We start from the raw sequence: 23,354 nt of genomic DNA, 5'->3' as shown, positions 1-23,354 counted from the left end.
TGTCTCCCTCAGCATTTTAAGCCCCGTCTCTTTTCTGTCCTCAGTAAAACAGCGTTGTTAGAGGGACTCGAAGTGGACCAGTACATGTGGGGAATCTTAAATGCCATTCAAAAGTAAGTTGGGAACAAATTTGAGGCGCATATGGTTTATTTCTCTTTGTTTCCTTGTATCTTAACCATTTCGTCTGTATTTCACCAGCTCGGAGTTTGAGGAGGTGACCATTGATCCGACATGTAGTTGGCGGCCGGTGGCTATAAAATCTGATATCCACATCAAGGAGGATCCAGATGGACCGCTGGCCAAGAGGTTTAAGACTATGAGCCCCAGCCAGATGATCATGCCCAATGTGATGGAGATGATAGCTCAGCTCGGCCCCGGACCGTCACCGTACCCGTTGTTATCTTCTCAGCAAGGGGGAAACAACAGTGAATACAGCAGCCAAGGTAGGATACAAAGTCCTTATATTTTACGTGCCTCAGTAAACATCCTCTGAATGTCGGGGAGATGCACAACAAATGTCGCGTCAGATAATTTACTGTTTTTTTTATTTTGTGTTCCAAGGCAACAGCTACCCGGGACACGGGAACTTTGACTTCCCTCACGGCACGCCTGGTGGCACGTCGATGAATGATTTCATGCACGGTCCCCAGCTGTCTCACCCACCCGACATGCCCAACAGCTTGATGACTCAAGACAAGCCACTCTCACACAACATGCCTGACTCAGTGAGTTTAGTTGATCAACTCTGCATTTCAAAATAAAATGACTGACGCTAGAACCCATTATGAATTCCCTCACAGAACAAGCAATTGGAAGAGATCATAAAAATGTACAATTTTCTCTATTTTCTTGAGTTTTTGATTAAGTCATCAAAATAGGATGAATGACAATGAGTATTAGTTAATCTGAAGATTTCCCCCCGTCTCCCTACAGATACCTCACTCTGCAGGCAATGACCAGTCGCATTGTCCTCTGCAGAGCTTACATGCATCTCCACACCCTGGGAGCCAATCAGGACAGCAGCTACACCACAGCGGGCCTCCTCAGCCGTCACGACAAGCTCTGCCTCCTCAGCAACAACAACAACAGCAGCAGCAGCAGCACCAGCAGCAGCAGCAGCAGCAGCAACAGCAGCAGCAGCAGCAACAACAACAACAGCCGACCGGCCCCAACAACCATCCCCACGGCGACCTGGCCTTCAACCCCTCCAGCAGTTTGGACAGCCAAGCAGGGTCGGACATGCCTGAGCCATCTTTAGACGTGAGTCCCAACATACGGCAGAACATTTCAGTTTTCAATAATCTGTGTTCTCTTCAGTGACTAACCAAACCGTCCCTCCTTCCTTCCAGCTTCTTCCAGAACTCGCTAACCCAGATGAGCTTTTGTCGTACCTGGATCCACCAGACCTCCCCAGCAATAGCAACGATGACCTTCTATCGCTCTTCGAAAACAACTGAGGCAATTCAGACACACATAAACTTTTCTGACTGTCTGCAGTTTCCCCGAGAACCCTGGGCGGTCGCTCAGTACTTGATAAACACAAAGATGCACTCCCTTTCTCTTCTTCCTCTTGTACAGTTTTCATTGGCCAGCACAGATTGACTGAAAGAGGTAAAAACTCCAAGACCAGGCAGGATGCGGCCCCGCCCCTGGCGATACTTATGAACTGTGCAGCTGTACTCTGTTATTTTTCTACGCCACACACAGGTGTGTATGTGTGCACATTAGGAACGTGTTGTAGCATTTTTTTCTTCATGTTTTGTTTCCTTTTGAGAAGATAAAAGGACTTTAATGTATAAAACAGAAAAATAGCTGTTAAAAACCTGCGCTATCTGGCCAGTGATATGTTCATATTGTTATTCCAGACTGAGAGGCCACAGCTTCCCGGTGTCACAGCTCCATTCCCTGACTGGTCTGGTTAGCCGCGCTGTTTTGTCCACCACACATCATTTAAAAAGCACAAGAGATTCTGGCAATGCAAAATGGAGAAAAAAAAAATCTGTCTTTACGAAGGAAAAACTAAATCAGTTGGATCAGCCTATGTCTGTCCTTTGGCAAAAATGTTTTTAACAAATTTTTTGCTCAACATTTTAAAAAGATTTTTGGGAACAATCGGCTTCCACTTTGTCTACAATTGTGATACCTACATATTTTTGTCAAAAAGAGGTATACCGACTTTTCAGTCCTGAGAGTTGAGTGGTGGAACGGAGAAGATGTTTGGCCCCACTAAAACAAAGCAAAAAGTTTATATTGCGCATCAAGAATAGCATACCTGGATTTCGACATAATGTATAGTTATCGTCCTCCTGTGCAGAGGAGTGATTTTAATGCAAAGGTACAATATGACAAACCTGGGTTCCGGTGAAGCTCCGGCTGCGTTTATTTCTTCCTGCAACGACTCCTTCCAATGCCGTCTGCTCTGCGTAGGCCTCGGTGTTGCTCGTGTCAGCAATTTTGCCACGACGCATCTCTCTCCCCGTTAAATGATGTGCTGTTAAAGTAGTCTACAAAGTGCATGTGTGCCAAGCCCTTGTCTAGTGCTGTTCCAAGTGGCAACAACAACAAAAAAAAGATAGTGTGGTTTTTATCCGTTGCTTTTTTTCACCGCTCTTTTTTTTGTTTGTACGTTTGTTTTTTTGGATTTCCGTCAGATTTAGTATGATTTATTTAACACTAACATTGAAGGGATAATGCTGATATCAGCAATACATGTATCGTGTATTTGCTGAATATACTGTATTATGTTTGTTTTCTCGTTGTTGTTTGCTGCATAATTTAACTATCCATAAATCTTTTTTGGGAAACTGCTCAACATCACCAAAGTTAGAGGGATGAGAATGGAGAGGTTTTGTGTTTGCTCGGTCCTGTGTAAAGACTGTGAGTGTGTGCGTATGAGTGAGTGTGAGATTGTGTGCGTGTGTTTCTATTTGTGTGATGGGAAGAAATATTGATTTCATAGATATATGGGAGGACAAAGACAGTTTATCCATCACTGCTGTTCAAGAAGTGGTTTTTAAAGCAGTATTGGTGCAGATCTTTTGCCACATTTTGTTTTCAATTTCACTTTTTGAGGAGAGTGCTGTTCAGTATGCAAATGTATTATTTTTAAAAAAAAAATGCTATTGTACTGTAAATATCATTGTGAATATTTTTGTATCATCTTGATAATGTGTGTCCTTTGATCATTAGTCGTCCGACCTAACAAGGTATGCTCCCAGACGCCCATCTAACCACTGACTTTGTTTGTAACCAGCATACGACAGCTGTCTCGCCTCCTTGTTGTGGGGAGGCCAGTCCAAATGTCTCATAAGCTATTTCCTGCAGGTCGCCGCCATGCTTTCTAGTCACTTTCCTCCCAGTGCACTCTGTCTCACGCCTGTCCTTGATAGGCAGGTGTCCCATGTTTATGTGCCCCCCCCCCCTTCCCTACATCAGCTCACAGTGATTGTGAAGCATCATTTCAGTTTTCAGATGCCAAGCGCGGTTTGACGCAATCTTTTCTTTTACGCTCCGATGTATTTGATTGAAAATGTTTACTGTTCATCATTTTATGTTGACATTTTATCAGTGATACTGAACAGTGATGGTTTAAAAAAGATGTGGTATCGGCTGGCTTTGTAATTAGTGAGCTATGTGAATATCATAATTGTCAATACACAGTGGTATCACAACCCTATTTTAAAGAAATCCATGATATTGTTTATATTTTTGTTATAGAAAATGTGGCTTTTTTAAAAGCATGAGACCATATACATTTTTATCCCCTTTTTTTGTTTTTGGTAAATTATTTTGTACTGGTTTTCTTATTAATCTGTAAGGCTAGAAATCCAATTTCTTTCAACTGTAGAATTGTGCTGATTTAACCACCCTGGTTTTATGTAAACATTATTTTAAGCGTCATTTAAGAAATATTATTTGTTCCAGTTCAGCACACTGACATGTTGTTTCATATTTATGTCACAAAGAGACATCAAATCGAAAAAGATAATCCCTCTTGTAACGATACACTGCCACATTTTCCTATTTTATTATCAGAATTGAAACTTTTGATCAATCCCAATCCCTATCATTTCACCTTTTGCTCTCACTTTCAAGTGAGCCAATTTGGTAAAAGGCAGCACCTCAAATCTCTAGTTGCACAATCACATTTATCTGGGGGAAGTTGTTTTTAAAAAAGGAAAATAAAAAATAAAAAAACAATACAGAGAGAAAGGGCACGTTCATCATTGTGGCCTGGAAAGGATGTTGAGGGCAAGGCTAGATCAAACGTCCCAAGGATGCCTGTATATATGTAAATGAAAATAGAGACATGTGAACAGAAATTTATTCATTTTCCCTGGGAATGTGCATTGTTTCTTCAGAATAATAAAAAGCTTGCAACCCCTCTACTGGAAGTGGCTGAATATGGAAAATTAAACTTGTTAGTTAGTGTCTGTGGGTATCTCTCAGCATTTTGTTCTCCCTATGTAATATACTTTCGCCTCTTTTGTTTGGGGAACTGGGACAGCTATGTTTCACATGTAATATTTAGCCTGAGTGTTCTAGTCTGTCACCTGCATACTCTTGAGGTGCTAAACTAAAAAAGGAAGAGAAAAAAAAAGGTTACAAAGAAAATTGTTCGGAGGGGTGGGAGGAAGGCGGTGGGAGGGACGGGTCCAGAAGATTGTAACCAAATCCATAGTTTGTACAATTTTTTTATATCACGAGCAGTTGGAAAAATCATACAATCTAAGGTGATTCATGCAATGTGGCCATTGTCTCTATTGTGTACATTGTGTGGACAATCATTTCATATTCTAAACTGGTCAGAAAATAAAAGGAACTAATTGTGATTTTTAGTCTTGCAGAACTGTATGTAGTTAGATGATGTGACAACCTAATATTTATCTAATAAATATGTATTCAGATGATACCTGTATGTCACTGTGGTCCTGTCTTTTGTGCACTTGCATCATAGTCTAAGGATTACACCTGCCTAACTCCCAGAGGCTGTTTATGCAAGCAGAAGGTGTAAATTATGGGTATCACATTTTAATTAATGTAGCTTAAGGCCAGTTTGAATTTTGGAAATAATAGCAGCCCACATTCTTTAACATCACAGAATAAGTCAAACAAGGGTTGTAAACTGGCTCATTGGAATGACTTGGAGGAGTTGATCAGTTCTATGACCTATATTATAAATAATGTATATTGTTAATACTGATGCACTGATAGCTGAGCAGAAGCTTAGTGTTGTGCTCAAAGTGGAGACAGTTTTACACTATTTTATATGCATTGGGAAGTTCCAGATCTAAAGGTCTGCAATTTGAAATAAAAAGCTAAATTTGCACCCATGAAATTATATGTTGTGTGATTTCATGATGATAGTTTTTTGTATGTCATTAAATACATTCATATAGGCATATATGTTTTTGTCTTTGTTTTTGTCTTGGGCTACTTATATGTTGGTGACACGTGATCACGTGTTATCTCGCGAGTTTTCAACAAGAGACAATGCAGTTCCGGTGAAAGGTCATAAGAACAGTAACGGCATGCATTGCCTCTAATATATGTCAGTTTGTGTCTTCCTGTTCATTTTTTTTGCTACGGTTGCTCTCCTCGCATGTTAGTTTAAATGTATTTTTTTTTTTGGCCGTTTATTATTGACAATTTAAGTAATTGTACATGTGCAATTGTTGAATAAAGAATACAAAATAAAAAAGAAGCACTTCCGGTGGTGAAAGAAAGACTTCCTCCTCTCATCTCGTCTCCCCTCATATGTAAGCGTGACACTTTCTCATTGACGAGGCGAGCGGCCGACTGAACCAACATTAGCTTTTAAAATGTTAATGCTACCGAACAGGATCAAGCTATGTTCTCTGGCGTTTGTCGCCGCGCGCATGTGCAGCAGCGGCCCCGCGGCCGCCAACAAAAACCCAACGGTTTACTTTGACATTGCTGCAGACAACCAGCCTCTCGGGAGGGTAACCTTCGAGGTGAGGGGACACAATGTAGCGCGTGCCGTGGGAACAATTGAGAAAAACAACACCTGCGAAACACCCGACAGTGTGTCTGAAGTTTATCATTGAACAAACTGTTTTGACCCTCTGGCATTTTTATTTTTTTTTGCAGCTCAACGCCGAAGTTGTGCCAAAGACTGCAGGTGAGTGTTTGTTCTTCCGCCCCATCCGAGTGGCAAATCCTGTCTGTCAGCTTTAGTCGGATAAATTGAAGGATTTTAAGTGTTTTTATTTTAATGTTTTTGTTGGTAAAGAAAATGCTCCTCCTTCTTAAAGCTAAGCAAGATATTTACAAACCCACTTAGAAAATGCATCCTATTAAAAAAACCGCAAACAGGAGGGCTGCAACCTTCAAGTTCAGTAGTAACATTTATCGTGAAGCATTAATGCAGCACTAATATTGCTCCAATAACATCATATATAATAGTACTGTCAGGGATCACAACACTGCATATTGAGTGTTTTTACTTTGATGTGTAAAATACATTTAGCTGATAATACTTTTACTTAAGTAAGGTTTTAAATGTGGCACTTTTGAAGGTCACCAGATATTCAATACTGAGGGTATTTTGGTCAAAAAGAAATGGTTGCATTTAGAAGCCCAGCCCTGAAAAGAAATAAACAAACACTTCAAGAAATCACTAGCCAGTAGAAGTCGGTCACACATTCAAATATGATTGTTTGTTGTTGTTGCTGTCTCCCCTGATGTTCTGGGAACACTGAGCTGTGTGGATTGTCAGACGGGGGATCTGACGGACTATCTTTGTTGCAGAGAACTTCCGAGCGCTGTGCACAGGGGAGCCAGGCTTCGGCTACAAGGGATCCACTTTCCACAGGGTGATCCCTCAGTTCATGTGCCAGGTAGGCTTCTCTCTTTTTTTTCCTTTTGTGTGCCCATTGTTGTCGAGCATTGCAGCTGTTGCAGTGCAGTGACCGAGATGTGCTATTTGTTTTCAGGCTGGAGACTTCACTAACCACAATGGAACTGGGGGCAAATCTATCTATGGATTGAAGTTTGCCGATGAGAACTTCAAGCTGAAGCACACTGGACCTGGTAATCATTCGTTTTGTACACTACTGGGAACATCATTCACAGGGCTGCAGCATTAAGACTTAATCTCTCCAGACTATAATACGGTCTGACTGCACAGTGGGATACAATGCAAATGCATTAAACGTCACACTTAAGAAGCGTGATGGTATTTGTCACCGATGGATAAGCTGGTGATTTTCAGGAAGTCTTTTCTCCAGTAAAGTATCGGAAACCCACTGATGAATATAATAGTATTATAATGAGCTAAAATTAAACAAAGACCAGGAACAGATTCAATATTTAACATGACTTAAATGTTTAGAATAACTGTGTGGGTGCCTGAATATACCTTTTGCAAGAGGGCATCTCAAAATATGACTTAATGTAAATAAGCATGATGCCTAGTGTCCCTCAGCGTCACATGGTTTGTCTTACTCATTTTCGCCAGCAGGTGGCAGAGTTATACAGATAATGAGTGATCTGTTTATGAATTAACTTGGTGAAGTTTGAGATGAGTCAATATGTTACACTCAATGTAACTTCTCACAACAGACATTTTGATTGTGTCAAAGAAGAAAAAAAGACATTAAAGCGCCCCAGTCATTTGTCCAGTGAGATGGCGATGCACAATACCAGGACCCAAAAACTGAAGCCCCTAAGTGGAATTCAACCATCCTTCCTTGTATTATTGAGCTCTGTTCCTTTCCTTGTGTGACCATGAGATTTTAAATTAGCATCTGTGTGTTTGTGATCCATGACTCTTACTGATTTTGTTGAGTTTCTCAAATTGATTCAGTGCATCGTTAAATCGGTTCTCATCACTCGAGTTTCTTTGTAGCTCAGCTGAAAGGCAGTTTTCTTTTTTTCTCCCAAAGTAATAACTTTTTCATTGCTGCATTATAGGCATCTTGTCTATGGCCAACGCTGGACCCAACACCAACGGATCCCAATTCTTCATCTGCACCACTAAAACAGAATGGTATGTGCTGTCAAACACCACATTGGGTTGATACTAGTTGTTTTATTACAATTCGCCGTTATTTGTCTTATAATCTCTCTCTCATCAGTATTACAATCGGTACATTATTCTCACTTTTTTTACACATTGTCAGTTTCAACCAATAACTTTTACTTCCCATTTTCTGGGGTTTAACTGAACATTACGGGTGTAAAAGCATCCACATACATATAAGTATAGATCATTTAAAATGGAAAATCACATAACCAAGGAAAGCATCCACTTTTTTTATGTTTTGTGTTTTCGCTTCCCCACCCAGTTGGAAAACTTTGGTAAACCACCCAACCTTATAGGAGGCTTTTGTTAACGCAGCTTTTTAAAAAATATGTATTTTGTTAGTGTCCGGTTGTTGTTAAAATGCTGTTTCAGATTGTTTTTGTCATCCTTTCAGCAAAAAAAAAAAAAGGATTTCAATGACAACCCATAGGAGCATTGCAGAAATAGCGTCATCACCCAACTGTCGAGCCCAGCTGGGTGCATGATGGGTTGTCTCTCAGTCCGGGGCCGTGATAATAAACCTCTTGCTGTCTTCGTTTAGGCTGGATGACAAGCACGTTGTCTTTGGCAGCGTGAAGGAGGGACTGGACGTGATCAAGAAAGTGGAGTCTTTCGGTTCCCGGTCTGGGCGAACCTCCAAGAGGATCACTATCGCGGACTGTGGAGAGCTGGAGTAGACTCTGAGCTGTGGGCACGGTCGATGTCTCGTCTCCTGCTGTTATTCCAATGTGAGGGAAAGGGGTCCCGGTACAGAGTGCTGCCTCTCTTTGCTGGCAATAGATACTTCAGGTGGCGCATCTAACGCACTTAACTGGCATGGTATAAAATGTGAAATGACGACTTGGATTGTATTTGAGGAGAGATATAAATACATGAACATACAGTGAAACAGGTTTGGAAAAGAGGCATTATTTTGCAAAGAATAAAGTTGTCTTTTTTTTTTCTAAATATAATGTTCTTGCCATCTGTTTTTTATACGGCACGACCGTGGATGTCAAAGTTACAAAATGCGTTTGAGTCAAAGGTGGGTCCGTTTATTGGGGGGGGAGGCGGATGTTTTATCACTCACCGAGGAGTGAGATCGTTCGTCCCGCCTCCTTCTGTTTTCCTCATCAGCCTCAGTTGACTAATGATCTTATTCCGCTAAGTATTTATTCTGCTGACGTCTTTGCAGAATAATCACGGTTTAAAATGTCACATCTAATGGCTTCTGCGAAAGAGAAGGTTTCTTTTTGGATAGAGGGGCGAAGGGGGGGGGGGGGGGTCAGCTTGGATTCACTGCTTGGCATTTTGTTCTGCCAGCTGCGCTATATGAGAGTGTGAGGAGGCCAAATCAGATTTTGCTTCGCCATAAGTAAATTTAACCAGATGCTGGAAAAAAAATATTAGGGGAGATGGAGGTTCTGTTGTTTTTAGATGAAAATGTGTAACATCTGGATCAGTTAATGCTGAAGACAGAGTTTGATGTTATCCGTTGTCAGCCATACGGCCCTGTGTGGACTTTGCCATCACATCTGCCCTAATCCACACTGACATGTGGATTTATGAAGAACAATGCTCCTATAGAAACCAGGAACACGTGTCAATACATTTTAATACAAAAACATTTTCAGGGATCATTTGAATTTAGGCACAATAAATGGGGTTTCACACATCTTCAACAGTTATAAGTCAGAGTGTATTTCTGTTCCATGTTCATTTATCATCAAGATTTCATTGAAATACAAAGAGCCTCGAAATCAACATGCACATGCAACCTTCCACTTAATCCTTCATGATCTTTGGTACGTTCAGATGTGTACTCCTTTTCCATGAGACATCACGACCTCTGACCCATAAAAAGCACTTAGGTGAGACTTTCTGAGGACTGCGTGCTAAAATATAACTGCTGTAATGTCTTATTTTTCAGGAATCTAAATGGTTCTACCTTATTGCATTGCTTTAATTGCTGGAATGACAAACTACCTACAGACGCATACGTATAAAGAATAAATGTTAGTTGGCTAATATATTCCTTCACAAAGTATAATAATAAAAACAGTAACTGCTTAAAAATATATTCAAAAATCATCCAGTACTAATAATACAGATAATAATAATAATAATAATAATAATGCAGATACACATGAATACTGCATATCCTACTTAGTAAAGACTTGTTGCATATTTTATACAGAAACATTACATTTAAGTTATTTCTGGAATATACACACATGTAAAAGAGAATATTCTTCATCTGGAAACCTTTGTTCCAACATGTTAGACATGAGTGAAGACCGAACACAGAACGTAAGCTTTTTTTAATTCACAGTTGGTAAGCTTCATAATTAAGACTTCAAATGAATATTCACATAATGATAACTGAGTAAGTTACAAGAACCCAGCAAATATAAAGTACTCGACTCCATGGAGAGATACTTAAAACAAATACAAAAATACAGAGTCACAGTGTCATGAGAATAAAACCGTTAGATGCATATAGGGTAAATGATCATGTATTTTTTTGTAAATAAAATACATCTCCCGTTTTTTTATAAAGCTTCGAAAGTGGTTCGTAAGGCAAGTAGAGTGTTCTTTTCATTGCACGCGGCGGCAGTAGTAGCCGAGGTCTTTGCACTTTTCACACAGGTGCTGCGGATGCTCTTTGCTCTGGTCCGATACATCTAAGCCGTCCGGTTTCTCCAGAGGTCGCTGGAACAAAGAAACAATCACTTATCACAGTCCCAGAAACAACGCCGAGGACTAACCTTGGCTTCCTCTATGGGGAAGGAGTTTACGTACGACACCCACACACAAGGTATACATGGCCTTTCATTAAAAAGCTGATTTATTTTCTTTTTGTATTCTTTTTTTTTAATTCAAAATGAGTTTTTCCAACTGACTTATATTCTTGACAGCATATATCGTTCTTTAAACTGTGTTTAGAACATCAAGTGGGGAGCTAAAATTGACCGAAAATGTAATCGTACACTTAAATGAATAATGAAATGTACTTTTTTGAAGTCTTTTTCTGGGGGAGTTTGTCCTCGTGTGCTCAATACTTGGCTGTGGTCACTCCAAGAGTGTGCATCAAACCTCTAAATAATCATTTAAAGTAAATTTTAATTTGGTGTATAGTTTCATTATAATTCAGTATTGTTTAACTTTTTACAATCTGCATCAGGGTCCGAGACAAAATAGTGGTGGTTTGATGGTCGCCATGCTTTTTATAGAAAAATCTCCTTTTGATGAAAAGCCAACTTCTTTCAGCTGATGCTCGTGTCATCTTAGTTTGTTCATGAGTCGTGGAGTTTATATAAAATATGCCATGCCTATAAAAATTTGACAAACAATTATAAGAAACTAACCAGCTGTTCTTTCGGCCCGTGGATGAACTTAATAAGAGGAGCAGAGAGTGTTATTCCTACCGGAAGTTACGGATAACGGAATGATATTTCATGGATTTGGTTAAACATTACAGTCCACAGGCCTTGTATTGTCATAAGATAGTGATATAATCGAACGTAAGAATATATTAGAATGCATGTTTGTGTATTTTTGCAGATGAAAACATTTTGCCTGCAACAGTATGACTGTACTACAGTTACACAGGATGTCATTTCCACACTTAAACTGCTTAGTTTGGCCTCAAGGGTCAAACCACAAGGAAATATAACTACGTGCAGTCACACATTGGTTCTCTGCTTGTTGAGTGCAGTGAGGCATCGTTCCCTTGAGATAATTCAACTGAATAAGAGAGCAGGGCCCATTACAAACTTCTTAAAGATGACTTCATCTCGGGGCCCCTCAGCTACCAAGCAGCCATCCTAGTTTGCTGATTCCTTCTGTATAGGACGCATACGGAGGTCGGATGCAGTTTTACCTGCTTATGAGGGTAGACGTTGATGTGGCACTTAATACATTCTTGTCCCATGTTGGCCCAGGAGTTCCCGCTCATCCACTTCCTCTTGCATTTCGGGCATTTATATTCACCGAAACACCTCTTCTTTCCCTGATACGGGGTCAGGCCTTCACCTTTGGGTCGAGCCTGAACAGAAAAAACCCGGCAGACAACAATTCGTACATTAGTGACCTCATGTGCAACCCACTTGGGGCTTACGGCATCCTAAAACTAGACGTTTCTCAACATGTAAACCTCGACAGCTTTGCAAAACAGTTTGGCTTTTGCCTCTCGCCACCTAAACTGTAAGACCGGTCGACCTTTTGGGGTTTTTTTCTTTTTGGACGGCGGTCAACAGGAAGTGATAGCAGCCCTGTTGGTGGTCAAGAGACGCGAGTTTATGGAGTAGTTTTGAAATGAGATGATTATTTATGGTTTCTGTCCAAATAAGTTAAAGAGCTCATTTGCTTTGATGCTTAATTAATGCAGTCCTGGGAGAGTGAGCCATATATTACAAAAGGGACTTTGTAGACAGAAGACCTGTAGAAGAAAAACAGAAAACATTTAAATGGTTAATTTTCAAAGTTGGAATATTTTAATCATTAAAGGTCTCTTCCTATTTCTATTCTCAACATGGCGAAGCTGAGCACGTTCACATGCACTAATATACACTAAAAGCAGGTGCGGCTACATACTGACAAATCCTGCTGAAGCGAAGGCATGACCCCTACTCTGCTTCTGATTGGCTCGTACTCGTTGCCTTCCTTGGTTGGATTGGTTAGGTAAGGCATTGGCTATGGCTATGGTTATGGTTATGGTAAGAATATCAGGATAAGCCAAGTGCTATTCATGTGTTCGTACTGGGAAGTTGATTTAACTTAAAACAAATATGTATCTGCTGAGTAACAGACGTCTCTTCCCCAATGTAAGACTATGGGAAAAAGTGTTTTGGGGGCCCACGGCATCTCATGACGGACCCAGAAATTGTGATTCCACCGTAACAATTATAAAATTAGCTGAAGTGCCTTAAACTTGCATTCTTTCTAATCGACAGCAGGGGGCGTCATGTGGTTGCAAAAAGATGTCAGTTTTTATAAAGTTCTATGAGAAACTGACTCTACTTCTCACTCTTTTTATCCCCTCACTAAATATTAGTCTAAATCATTCTTCACCAGCATGATATTAATTTTGTTAATGATGTTCCCATTTAGATAGATGGTGGCAGGGTTTGCTCTAATGTGTGGCTTACACAACATTTGTCTTTCCACGTTAACCCTTCGGTGTGTTTTCAGTTCGTTCATTGGAACCTTTTTGGTCGCTTTAAACATGTCTACTTCATCGTTCGGTTGTACTTGGCTCCACCCTCGCGTGTCACTTCTGGTTGCCAAAATCCAAGATGGCAGCTGCTAAAAACCAAGATGGTGACGAACAAAATGCCCAACTCGAGGCTTCAAAACGTCACTCCACAAACCAACGGGTGACATCACGGCGACTACGTCCACTTCTTATATGCAGTGTATGACGTAAATAAGCACGGATAACAACACACACGCGCACACACACACACACACACAACCTCATTCTCTACTAGGTAGACGTTACTCCACTATATCTTCACATTGTAAATAGTTGTTTACTGCAATATTTATGCTCTGAATCCCTCTGAACGCATTTGTTGGATAGAAAAGAAGGAGTCTCAGCTTTCCCATTAGAAATGAACTCCCTCTCTCCAGCTGTGTTCCCGAGGGACCATAAAGGAGGCCCGGACCTGTGAGGGGACCAATGGGAGAGGCCTCCCTGCTATAGGACAAATACCATAGACTCTCAGTCATCCCTCCCAGCTGGCTCCGACTCACCAATCCGGACATAAAGATCTTAGCGGAGAGGAAATAAAACCCAGATGAACTCTGCACTTGTATAACATGACAAAATCCAAAACCCATCACAACGAAATCATCTCGACAAGACTGGTTTAAATTAAAAAGCACCTCGGCTGGAAAGTAGGGCACGTTCAAATTAGGACAGAATCTGCATCACCAGAGGAGTTCACGTCAAATCTTGTTTTGATTTCACAGCAGGAACAGATCATTTTATTAATTTCCAGGATTATATATGTTTAACAAAATGTGTTTACGGTTCCAACCGTCAAAACAACGAAGGCGGAGCATTTTGAGGCATGTGTTTGCATCATTTCGCCACCATGAGGCACTGTGGGAGGTCACGTTTCATGGCCAGGGAGAGCAGAGCATCATCTTCCTGAGGGAGGAAACAGCTTTCATTCTGCAGGACGAGCAAAACAAACCCTACCTAAAGTCCGGAGCCCACAGGGCAGCAAAGGGCATGGCGCAGTCTGTAGTTTCCACCGGTCCCATCAAACATGTGACACTCACAGCCGGTAAATGAAAATCACACTTATGACCCGACAATGACTGGATGCTCGTGTGGAAAGCAGGAAAGTTTGAGTGAATTGAGAGAGAGAGAAAAATGCACAGATCCATCATTAAGCCTTCTGCACTCAGGACACAACTAGTTTATTTAACACACCTAAGAATATATTTGAATTATTGTGTGAATAATCCATCATCTCTTAAATCGTTTTAAACATTTATGGTTACAGATTCTCTCTCCACCTTCTGACACCGTTTCCAACCTATCCAATAGTTGTTGGGACATTTCATTCTAAACCATACTATGAACTACACGTAAAGTCAGGGGATTGCCAAAGCCAGTAGGCTTCATCTTCTGGGGACCATGAATGTCCGTTCCAAAGTTTATGTTAATCCATTCAATAGTTGTTGAGATGCGTTAAACCACAAATGGGAACCTCTTGGTAACGCAACCATAAGGAAGAAATGTCAGGACATCTAAGTCATCCGAATGTAACCTTTGGGGGCCAAGAATGTCAATCCCAAATTTCGCCTAAATCCATCCAATAGAGAACTTTATTATTTTTAAACAGGACAAAAAATGAAAATAGTTGATACCAAAGTGGTGGACCAACCAACAATGCCACCCCTGAAGCTACGCTGCTAGCATGGCTACAAACAAAAATGGCATGATGTTTTAGGCTTGGTTCAAGGTTGTTGAGGGATGAACATCTCCTTAAATTTGATCTTGCCTTTTAACACAGCTAAAAATCAAATAGGCCGCACATTTTCACAAGCTCTTTGCAGCCTCAAACCAGCTGCGAGAAAGATTTTGGTTTAACACAAATATACTTTTTGAATTCATTTATTATGTGCGTTACAACTCATCCCATCCAAAAGCCATAACTCCAGTTGTGTAACTTTAATCCGCCCCAGAGTGCACAGAGTGATCTAAAGGCAGATTTTAAGGCTATAGCAGATAAGCTTGGGCCAGGTCTTTGCAGCCTGGTGAGAGAGGCCCAGGAGGTTGGCTGCCTCCCCCTGCCATCATCTGGAAACCATCAGGATAAACAATGGACTACTCCAAATCCCCCCTACACCTCTTCCTCCTTTCTCTCTCCCCCACTTTCATTGCCCCATGAAACGCTCATCCTGGAGGAACACAGCAACACCAGGCCTTTGGATACCATGTGGTCAATTACTCCACACTAACAAACCCGCAGTGCTCGCTGGGTTTCATTTGTATCAATCCCCCAGAGCATCATGGAGAAGCCCAGCTGTTACCAAAGCAAAACAACACATTACTGCCCGGACTGAAACCCACAGCAATAGGTCTCCTATGTTTTATAGACTCCTGTGTCGACCTAAGTGATGCTTTTCATTAACTTGTGAAATTAATTATCTCCATGTGAGTTTAAAGAGCATGACTTCCAGAGCATCAGAATAGCTAGTTTTGGTTTTATGGAAGACAATTATTATTGCATCCAAAGAGAGGTGAGGAGATTGGTTGTGTTATTGATAACAATAATTATTTAATTGCTGGTTATTTAAGAGGCGGAAATGCCAAACATTTTCTGGATCCTGCTTTTGCCAAGGTGGTGATTTCATGCTTTTCTGTTTTATATCACTGTCAAATAAAAATCTTTGGGCTTTTAGGGTGTTGGTCGAACAAAACAAGCTATTTGAAGACGTCACCTTGAATAATAGCTGTTGTCCTACAGCCAAGAAATTCTACTTTTAAAAGTTAGGAGACTCAGAAGGCTGCATCGTGATGCAACAGATATACTGTTACTTTATGTTTGAAACAAATGTCCCAACGATACATTTCAAATACAATGCAGAAATCATTCAGACTGGATGAGTTCTTTTTCGATTATACGTCACAGTTGTCATGGAGCAAATAGAAAGTGTAACTGAGACTAATCAGGAAATCCAACCCTGCGTCTTCATCTGAAGTATAGCTTTCACAGACACATTAGATTATGATGACAGTTAAGTTAGTTATTGGATATGAAGCTGTAATCCTTTCACGCAGCCTTTCTGCAAATCTTGCACACATCTGAAAATACTGAATGGATTCCCCCCCCCCCCCAGCCCCCCTCTCCAAACCAAATACGATGAGAAGAAGAAAAAACAACAACTGGAGGCCAAACAGCAAATGTTTTTCTATTTTCATACATGGCTCTCCAGATGTACAATCTTGCATCAATCCCATTGTTCAGAGCAGGCGGAGAGATTTCCTCACACGCAGATTCACAGACAACATTCTTCTCAGCATCTATTTCACGCACAGTGCTGCTTTCACGGAAGGAGGATTATCGACCAATGCACACTCCGCTCCACCCGGAGTCTGACGGAGCAGCAATCCCACAGCTGTAAACTGGTGTAATGTTTCACTAAGGGTGAGTGACCGGGCCAGGTGGCCTGGGCAGACAAACAAGAAATACAACAGCACAATATTCCCAATTTCAGGTCGAAACGCAGCCGAGCGAGACTCGAGAAGGTCGAAATGTTACGACTGTTGTGTCAGAGCAATGCTCAGGTTAGGCCGACAAGTCAACTTTTAACTTGATTTCATTGTCATGTTCAGGAATTGGTGCACAAGAGCACAAGGACATACAACGTGTCACATTTTGAAGTTGCCATAACTAAGGAACTGGCTTCACCTAAATGCAAGTTATGTCAAATAACTGACTTCTGGCTCAGAATATGTTTTGAAAGTGTGCAAGTACTGCTTTGAATTTACGACCTCATCATATATCTTATACAGGTAATAACTTGTCATTTAAAAACTAAAAAAAGGCGCACCTCGGGGCATCAATCACTTGACATTAACTACTTGACATTTTCCATCACTTTTGGAATCATCTGATCTTTCTTTGCATAAATTACTGATGTACCGCACAATATACATCCTAGTCCTCGACTGCACTTTATTTATTTTTTATTATTCAGTTTCACGTCATGTGTTACATTTTGTCCTTTCTGTGGATCCCAGGAAGATTAGCGGCCGCTAAGGCGTCAGCTAATGGGGATCCAGTTAATAAACTAATAAACTAAACTCCAGGCGCAATTGTTTCAAATCAAGAACTAACTTTGATTTTCAAGAATATTTTTTTTTAGATGTATCAAGGTACAAATAGTGTATATCTAAAGATGTGACGCAATATGTTTTGAGCCACGGAGTTAGAGAGACTTTTCACCCACATTTCCTCACGCTTTTCTCTTGAAAACATGCAACCACACGCGGACTGACTTGGACAGCATTCTTCTCCTATATGTTCATCAGCTCAGTAGAAGACGGCCACTGTTTATCAGCGGCAGTCTATCTACCCCACATACCACGGTTTCCTCTATCTTGCTCATCCTCCTCAGCAAATGATCCGGGCCAAAAGCAACAGACGGCATACTGAGGACAGATAAGACGTTTATCACCAGTGAAAACAAAAGGACCAAAGCAACAGCAATTAGACAGCGTTGCTTGAGATTCACCAGTTCCACGTGCAGCGATGAACTGCATCGCTCCACTTTAAGTACAATGTCCAGTCCAAAAGACAAAACTGATGTCATTATCAGTATTTAAACCAAGATATCATCAGAAAAGATGCTCTAAACTCTTAGTATAGATTGAAAAAACAACATATGGGGTGTTAATAGACAGTTTATGCTAAGCTAAGCTAGGCATCTCCTGGCTGTAGCGTCTTGTTGAGCCATTCCTTTAAAGAGCCACAATTATGTATTGTTCTGGATAAGAAGTTAGTCTAAATGTCATTTAGTAGAGCATTTTCCTGCCTGGTAAAGGATAAATAATTATCACGGGAAGTACTGAAGACTGTGGAATATTATTTGATGTGAAATTTATTTATCATTATTAAAATACAGACTTTTTTTTATACCGTTGTCGTATCCAGCAACCAGCTAACTTAGCTTAGCACAAAGACTGGAAACATGTGGAAACAGTTAGCCTGACTCCATTCAAATTAACACTTTGTATCCTGTTTGTTAAATACGAAAAAAGAAGTCCAAACAGCAACTCAATGGAGTTACAGTAAGGATACTGAATCATGGGCTGAATTGAAGCAACTTATTTGTTTCCCCCTCTGCTTATGAATCATCTTTCTACAAGGCCGGCAGCTCTCAAAAGTTCCTCCTTCTAAAGTAATTATGAAAGGAGACGTTTCCCTTCAATTCCAACCTGATCAAACTTTAACTGGTGAGACATACATCCACTTCCTGTGCTACCCGCTGTTTTCCAAAAACACATTCTGAATGCAGACATCTCTGGGCAGCTGCTTTCTGGCCCTTTAAAAGAGTGTCCGGCAGCGCAGACAGAGACAGAGTGAGACGGAGATGACTGCAGCCAAGCAGAGCTGAGTGAACAATACAGCCTGACTTCCTGACCTTTGGTTCCACAGCCCCTCTGGAGAAACAATGCTCTCCTTATTTAGCCCCGGCTCTTCCCACCATACACCCATCTACTCTCAGCACACTGTCACTAGTGTATTCTCATTACAGTTTTCGGGGTTCGGCTACTTAATTGGCCCGGGGTCAATAAAATGATCTGACCCTGGGTTAGGGGGCGAAAGGTGTTAAACTTTCCACACATTTGGTCGAAAATGGAAACCATTTTGAAATTCAAAATGTTACAGATTACAGATGATTTTCAGATGAAGACACTAAAGTAGCGGCCAGTTGGGTAGTGAGAAATCAAAACAGTATGTATTTCTAGAGCTAAAAATGCCTCCGATTCCGGCCAACAAGAATAAAACGTAGCTTGTTCATTAGTTCATTAGTCACGGAGAAGAGCGTTCAAATGAAGAGTCCGTTTGTCGTGACAAATGCTCTGTAATCGTTGCCGTGGGTCTGAGATATTAGCAACACATGATACAATCTGACATCATCTTTCTGAAACAGAGCGAGAGTGGAGCGGCAGAGAGCCAGGCGGCAGAAATGGTTTCCAGATTTTGCACATTTTGAGGGGCGTGGCTGCAAAGAGGAATCGTAAATAATCCCGGAGTAATGCTTTGACGTCTTAACCCTCTGGTGAAGCGAGTAACCCAACTCTCCACTACGCTGTCAACAGGATGTTTACCGCTTTCATGCCGAGCACAGCATGGATACCATTTCTAATACCTTTCAGTATGGCTGCAACTCAAACTCATGGGTTCTGCCTTAACTGGCACTTTTCATTATTTTTCATCACGTAAGGCTTCCACAGAGGTACCATGTGTTTCTGTATCAAAGAAGCAGACTAGAGTTGACGTGGGCCCCATTCCACCCAAAGAGAGGCTGTTAAAGGGCCCGCACACCCACTTCCTGTGTGCTTCTTCTCTCATCTTACTGAGCCGTGACATTCTTTGATTCCTGTCCACTCCAGTGCAAACCAGTCAGCTATGGACGTCTGCAACAAATAGTCCAAAGAAATTCACTGCCGCTAATAAGATGTTTTATACCACTCCATAAAAAACAGCTTTTAAACAAGTGATTTTGCAAAGCTTTGATCTATGCCTCTCTATTCTTCATTGGAAAGAAACATGCTGTGCAAAAAGTGGTGTTAGGAGGACGTACACCGCTTTCCTCCTGGTCAGGTTATATATCAAAGATACCCTAAATACTGACATATACTTAGAAATAAGTGTCACTGTGTTGTTGTACCGTTTGAAAGAAATGTCTGGAACTGACAAACCAACCATAACACACTTTCTGTCTCGTTAGTCCAGGTGTGCACAGATGGGGAAATGTTAAGAGCTATAATAAGCTCACAGCAAATTATTTTCTCCACATTCCTCGCATTCCTCCACTTTCACTGCTGAACTGCACCAGTGATGGAGGTGAGAAGCTCTCAAAGACGAGGCTCGGGAGGAGAGTGATCGAGATGTGGCCAGGGCCGATGTGAGATAACAGACAGATTCTTCCTACTCTTCCCCTTTAGTGAAAGGAATCTTTTGTCAAACGTATTCAATTGCTTGCAGAGAGGAAGATGAGAAGAATGCCTCCATCACATCTGCACAGTATATAGCTTCGTAGCTTAGCACAAACGACTTGAGACAGCTAGCCTGGCTCTGTCCAAAGGGAACCCGAGTTGAGGGTTATGTGTCTTTGAACAGAGCCAAGCTAGCTGGTTCCAGTCTTTATGCTAAGCTAAGCTAATGAGCTGCTGGCTCCGGCAACGTATTTACCATATAATAATAATATATAATATAAGCAAATAAGTGTATTTCCACCTCTTAATTGATCTCTTGTACCAACAATATTTTATCTTTTAGACGTTACCCCCCCTCCCCCATTGACATTTGATCTCTTGAACAAATTGACAAAAAATAAATTGCTGGAAATCACAGTATTATTATCTATGGAATTATGGCGCAGCTTTCACGCTAGCGAATCCTCTGCTTGCCTCACAACAGAAAGCAATTACGCCGTAAAAGACACCTTATTAAAACTGACCAGTAAAAGTTTGCCAGCCGCTTCTTGCGCACATGCTGTCCATCAGTCATGTGAGTATTTCCATTTTTATTATTTCCACCTTACCAATGTCAGATATTTCCCTCTGAACATGATCAATGGGGATCCGCAGCTGCAAATAAAGCAGTGGTAATATTTATCTCCTGTTTGGAGTCGAGGTCGTGCCTAGTTCCACAGGGAAACCTATCATCTTTCATTAAGGCCGGCTCCCAGATGCAATCTGGCATCTGCTGCTCATTACCAACTTGCGGTGGTACATTTAACTTAAATATGTGCTGAGGAATCTATTTTACACTGAAAACAGAACACAAACAGAATATTCTAACTTGGAATCTATAGTTTTAATATCATTTTATTTTTTCAAAGCAGCGAAAAGCCTCCCTACAATTAGCTTGTGGATTTGAAATGAGAATCGAATCATATATGTCGTCATATTCACGTCATGATTTGTCACCTCATATGTTCTTTGAAACGCCGTAGACAGCTCAAGCAGCCTACACACTGCACAGCAGTCTCTGCACCTGACTGATGCACAGCATCACTGACTGGCTCACCTGAGGGCAATCTTTGATGTAGTGGCCTTTATTGAAGCAGAGGTGGCACAGGTAGTTGGGCGGCGGCCTTTTGCTGGGTTTGCGTGTCTCGGGGGACAGAGACAGGTCTGAGAAATGGTCCGCCAGAGAGCTCAGGCCTTCCACGATATTGTTGAGGGACCCGTAGGGCGAGGAGCTCTTGTAGAAATTATTGTTCAAAGCCTGTCGCAGAGAAAAAAAAATATTACTGTTGTCAGTCCATCACCCTGATTGATTCCCCTGTTTGTGTCTCTGACAGTAGCTGGCATTATTTCAAGCCTGCAGATGTGCTGCCTTTACTGCATTTACACTGTGTGTCACAATAGTGTCCGTTTCCTCGTCAGAACAAAATGCCTTTGTCATGCGTTCTTCTAACTTGTTCTATTGGCAGGGTACAATCAGCATCATTGTGCCTCTGGCGGAGACGGGTGCTATGGCACCGCAGGGGCAAACATGAAGAACAGTCTGCAGTTTACTCTGGAGGCATCACAGAAAGAGAATTGTGATCAGATGCACATGCACATTGCTGTTGGCAACGGTCTGCATTAGACATACAAACACAGCATGTAGCAGTTAAAGAATGTCATTTGAAGTAAAAGTACAGCAAAGTATGATATCAATATGACAACATTTTTACAAAAACGCCCTTTTTAATGATATATGCCCATTTTCCTCACTTTTCCTAAATGGATCAGTATTCAAATAAGCAGCACCAAGCCCCACTGATTGAACACAGCATGTACTCCTCTGACCAGAGGCGGGTCAGGGTGAACTCTAACTTTGTTCAAACCTTGTGAGAGGTCTTTCTTAACTTGCCATTCCCCCTCTGGCTGCACACTGACACCAGGACAGTCTGAACACACTCAGGCACTATACCAGGGTACACAACCCATATTCATGCACTACCCACTCACCACAGTGCGACCCAATTCTCATGAAGGCATGCAGGTGAGGTTTACTGTATGGGCAACGCAAATAACCTGGAGTGAAATATGTGTGTATAATAGTCATCTAAGGACAGAGACTTTTTTTGACATGCAGCATTAGAAACAGATGAATGAGTGGGCATGACGTTTGAAAACGGCCATGCAAAGTGCTAATCGTTTATATGACATGAATTCTACCTCACTCCTCAGGTGGAAGAAGTTGTTGAGATAGTTGGCGCTCAGATCAGCTGCGCTGCGCTTGGAGATGTTCATGTCCAGAGGTGAAGTGTCCGACTCGGCTTTGAACGCATCAAAAGTGCCGCTCTGAGTGTCTTGCAAGGACATGTAGACCCAGTTGAGCAGCTGTGCAGGTTGGTACACGGGGGCACCATTCTCTATAGCAGACATCATATTGTTTGCGCTTCTTGGAAACAGCACCGTCAGAACCGCCGGATTTACTGGATCACACAACTTGTTTCAGTCATCCCCCCCCCAACCCCCCTCACACACACACACACACACACACACACACACACACACACACACCCTTTGCGCCAGCTGGATGCGTGTGATCTTAGTGTTCACCTGGGGGAGCCCTGGAGGACCCCAGTTACCGGACAACAGCCACGTGGAAGGGCGCAGTTGAAGCGTGAAGCGCAAAAGCCTGAATGCCAGTGGGAAGCGAGGAGCAGCGCTCCAGCCACGACTCTCCGGGCTGCGTCACAGCGAAAAGGAGGTCCGACATGAGTTTGCATCTTTCTGCTTAACTTTTCTTTACATAGTTAGCCAACGTATCTGAGAGGGACGCTCAACGTGGTCTAAAACTAGAAGTTATCTAAGGGTCAGGAAGGGAAATTTGTTATTTTGAATGAGTTATTTTGAATTATGTCTATATGGCTATTTATGTTAAATTGTTTTCCCCCTAAATCCCATTTTCTGTCTATTGTTTACAACTGATGACTGTCTAGATTGTGATGCCAAAGATGGATGTAAAATATAATGTGTTTTCTAAGAAAACCCATGAAGGCACTTTGTTTTGATTACAGTGATGAACTATGAGGAGAGGAAAAGGGAGATACATGTGGATGTTTTTTTCTC

General features: G+C 41.5%; 3 protein-coding genes across 5 annotated transcripts in view; 2 read left to right on the top strand and 1 right to left on the bottom strand.

The window, feature by feature from the left end:
- The window catches only part of LOC117748851 (zinc finger MIZ domain-containing protein 1-like), a 105,274-nt gene extending 100,356 nt beyond the window's left edge, over positions 1–4,918 (top strand). For all 3 annotated transcript variants that reach the window (XM_034558955.1, XM_034558952.1, XM_034558954.1), the window contains 5 exons: positions 45–113; positions 199–443; positions 562–725; positions 934–1,260; positions 1,350–4,918. In XM_034558955.1, the coding sequence (XP_034414846.1) occupies positions 45–113; positions 199–443; positions 562–725; positions 934–1,260; positions 1,350–1,457 (913 nt within the window). In that variant the 3' untranslated portion in view covers positions 1,458–4,918. The remainder of the gene's footprint in view (positions 1–44; positions 114–198; positions 444–561; positions 726–933; positions 1,261–1,349) is intronic.
- Positions 4,919–5,713: 795 nt separating this feature from the next.
- LOC117749151 (peptidyl-prolyl cis-trans isomerase A-like) lies at positions 5,714–9,000 on the top strand. Its single transcript, XM_034559374.1, has 6 exons — positions 5,714–5,975; positions 6,112–6,142; positions 6,772–6,860; positions 6,957–7,053; positions 7,936–8,011; positions 8,589–9,000. The coding sequence occupies exons 1-6, from the start codon at positions 5,823–5,825 to the stop codon at positions 8,722–8,724; spliced, it is 582 nt and encodes a 193-aa protein (XP_034415265.1). The 5' UTR covers positions 5,714–5,822; the 3' UTR covers positions 8,725–9,000.
- A 1,209-nt stretch (positions 9,001–10,209) lies between these two features.
- Positions 10,210–22,729, bottom strand: LOC117748536 (zinc finger CCHC domain-containing protein 24-like). The gene is made up of 4 exons (XM_034558371.1): positions 22,455–22,729; positions 21,313–21,513; positions 11,910–12,074; positions 10,210–10,738 (listed from the first exon to the last, which is right to left on the bottom strand). The coding sequence occupies exons 1-4, from the start codon at positions 22,665–22,667 to the stop codon at positions 10,625–10,627; spliced, it is 693 nt and encodes a 230-aa protein (XP_034414262.1). The 5' UTR covers positions 22,668–22,729; the 3' UTR covers positions 10,210–10,624.
- Between the last annotated feature and the right edge of the window lie 625 nt (positions 22,730–23,354).

The sequence above is a fragment of the Cyclopterus lumpus genome, chromosome 19, assembly GCF_009769545.1.
Source record: "Cyclopterus lumpus isolate fCycLum1 chromosome 19, fCycLum1.pri, whole genome shotgun sequence".
NCBI lineage: Eukaryota > Metazoa > Chordata > Actinopteri > Perciformes > Cyclopteridae > Cyclopterus > Cyclopterus lumpus.
The sequence above is the reverse complement of the archived record's forward strand: the minus strand, read 5'-3'. Positions and strand labels throughout refer to the sequence as shown.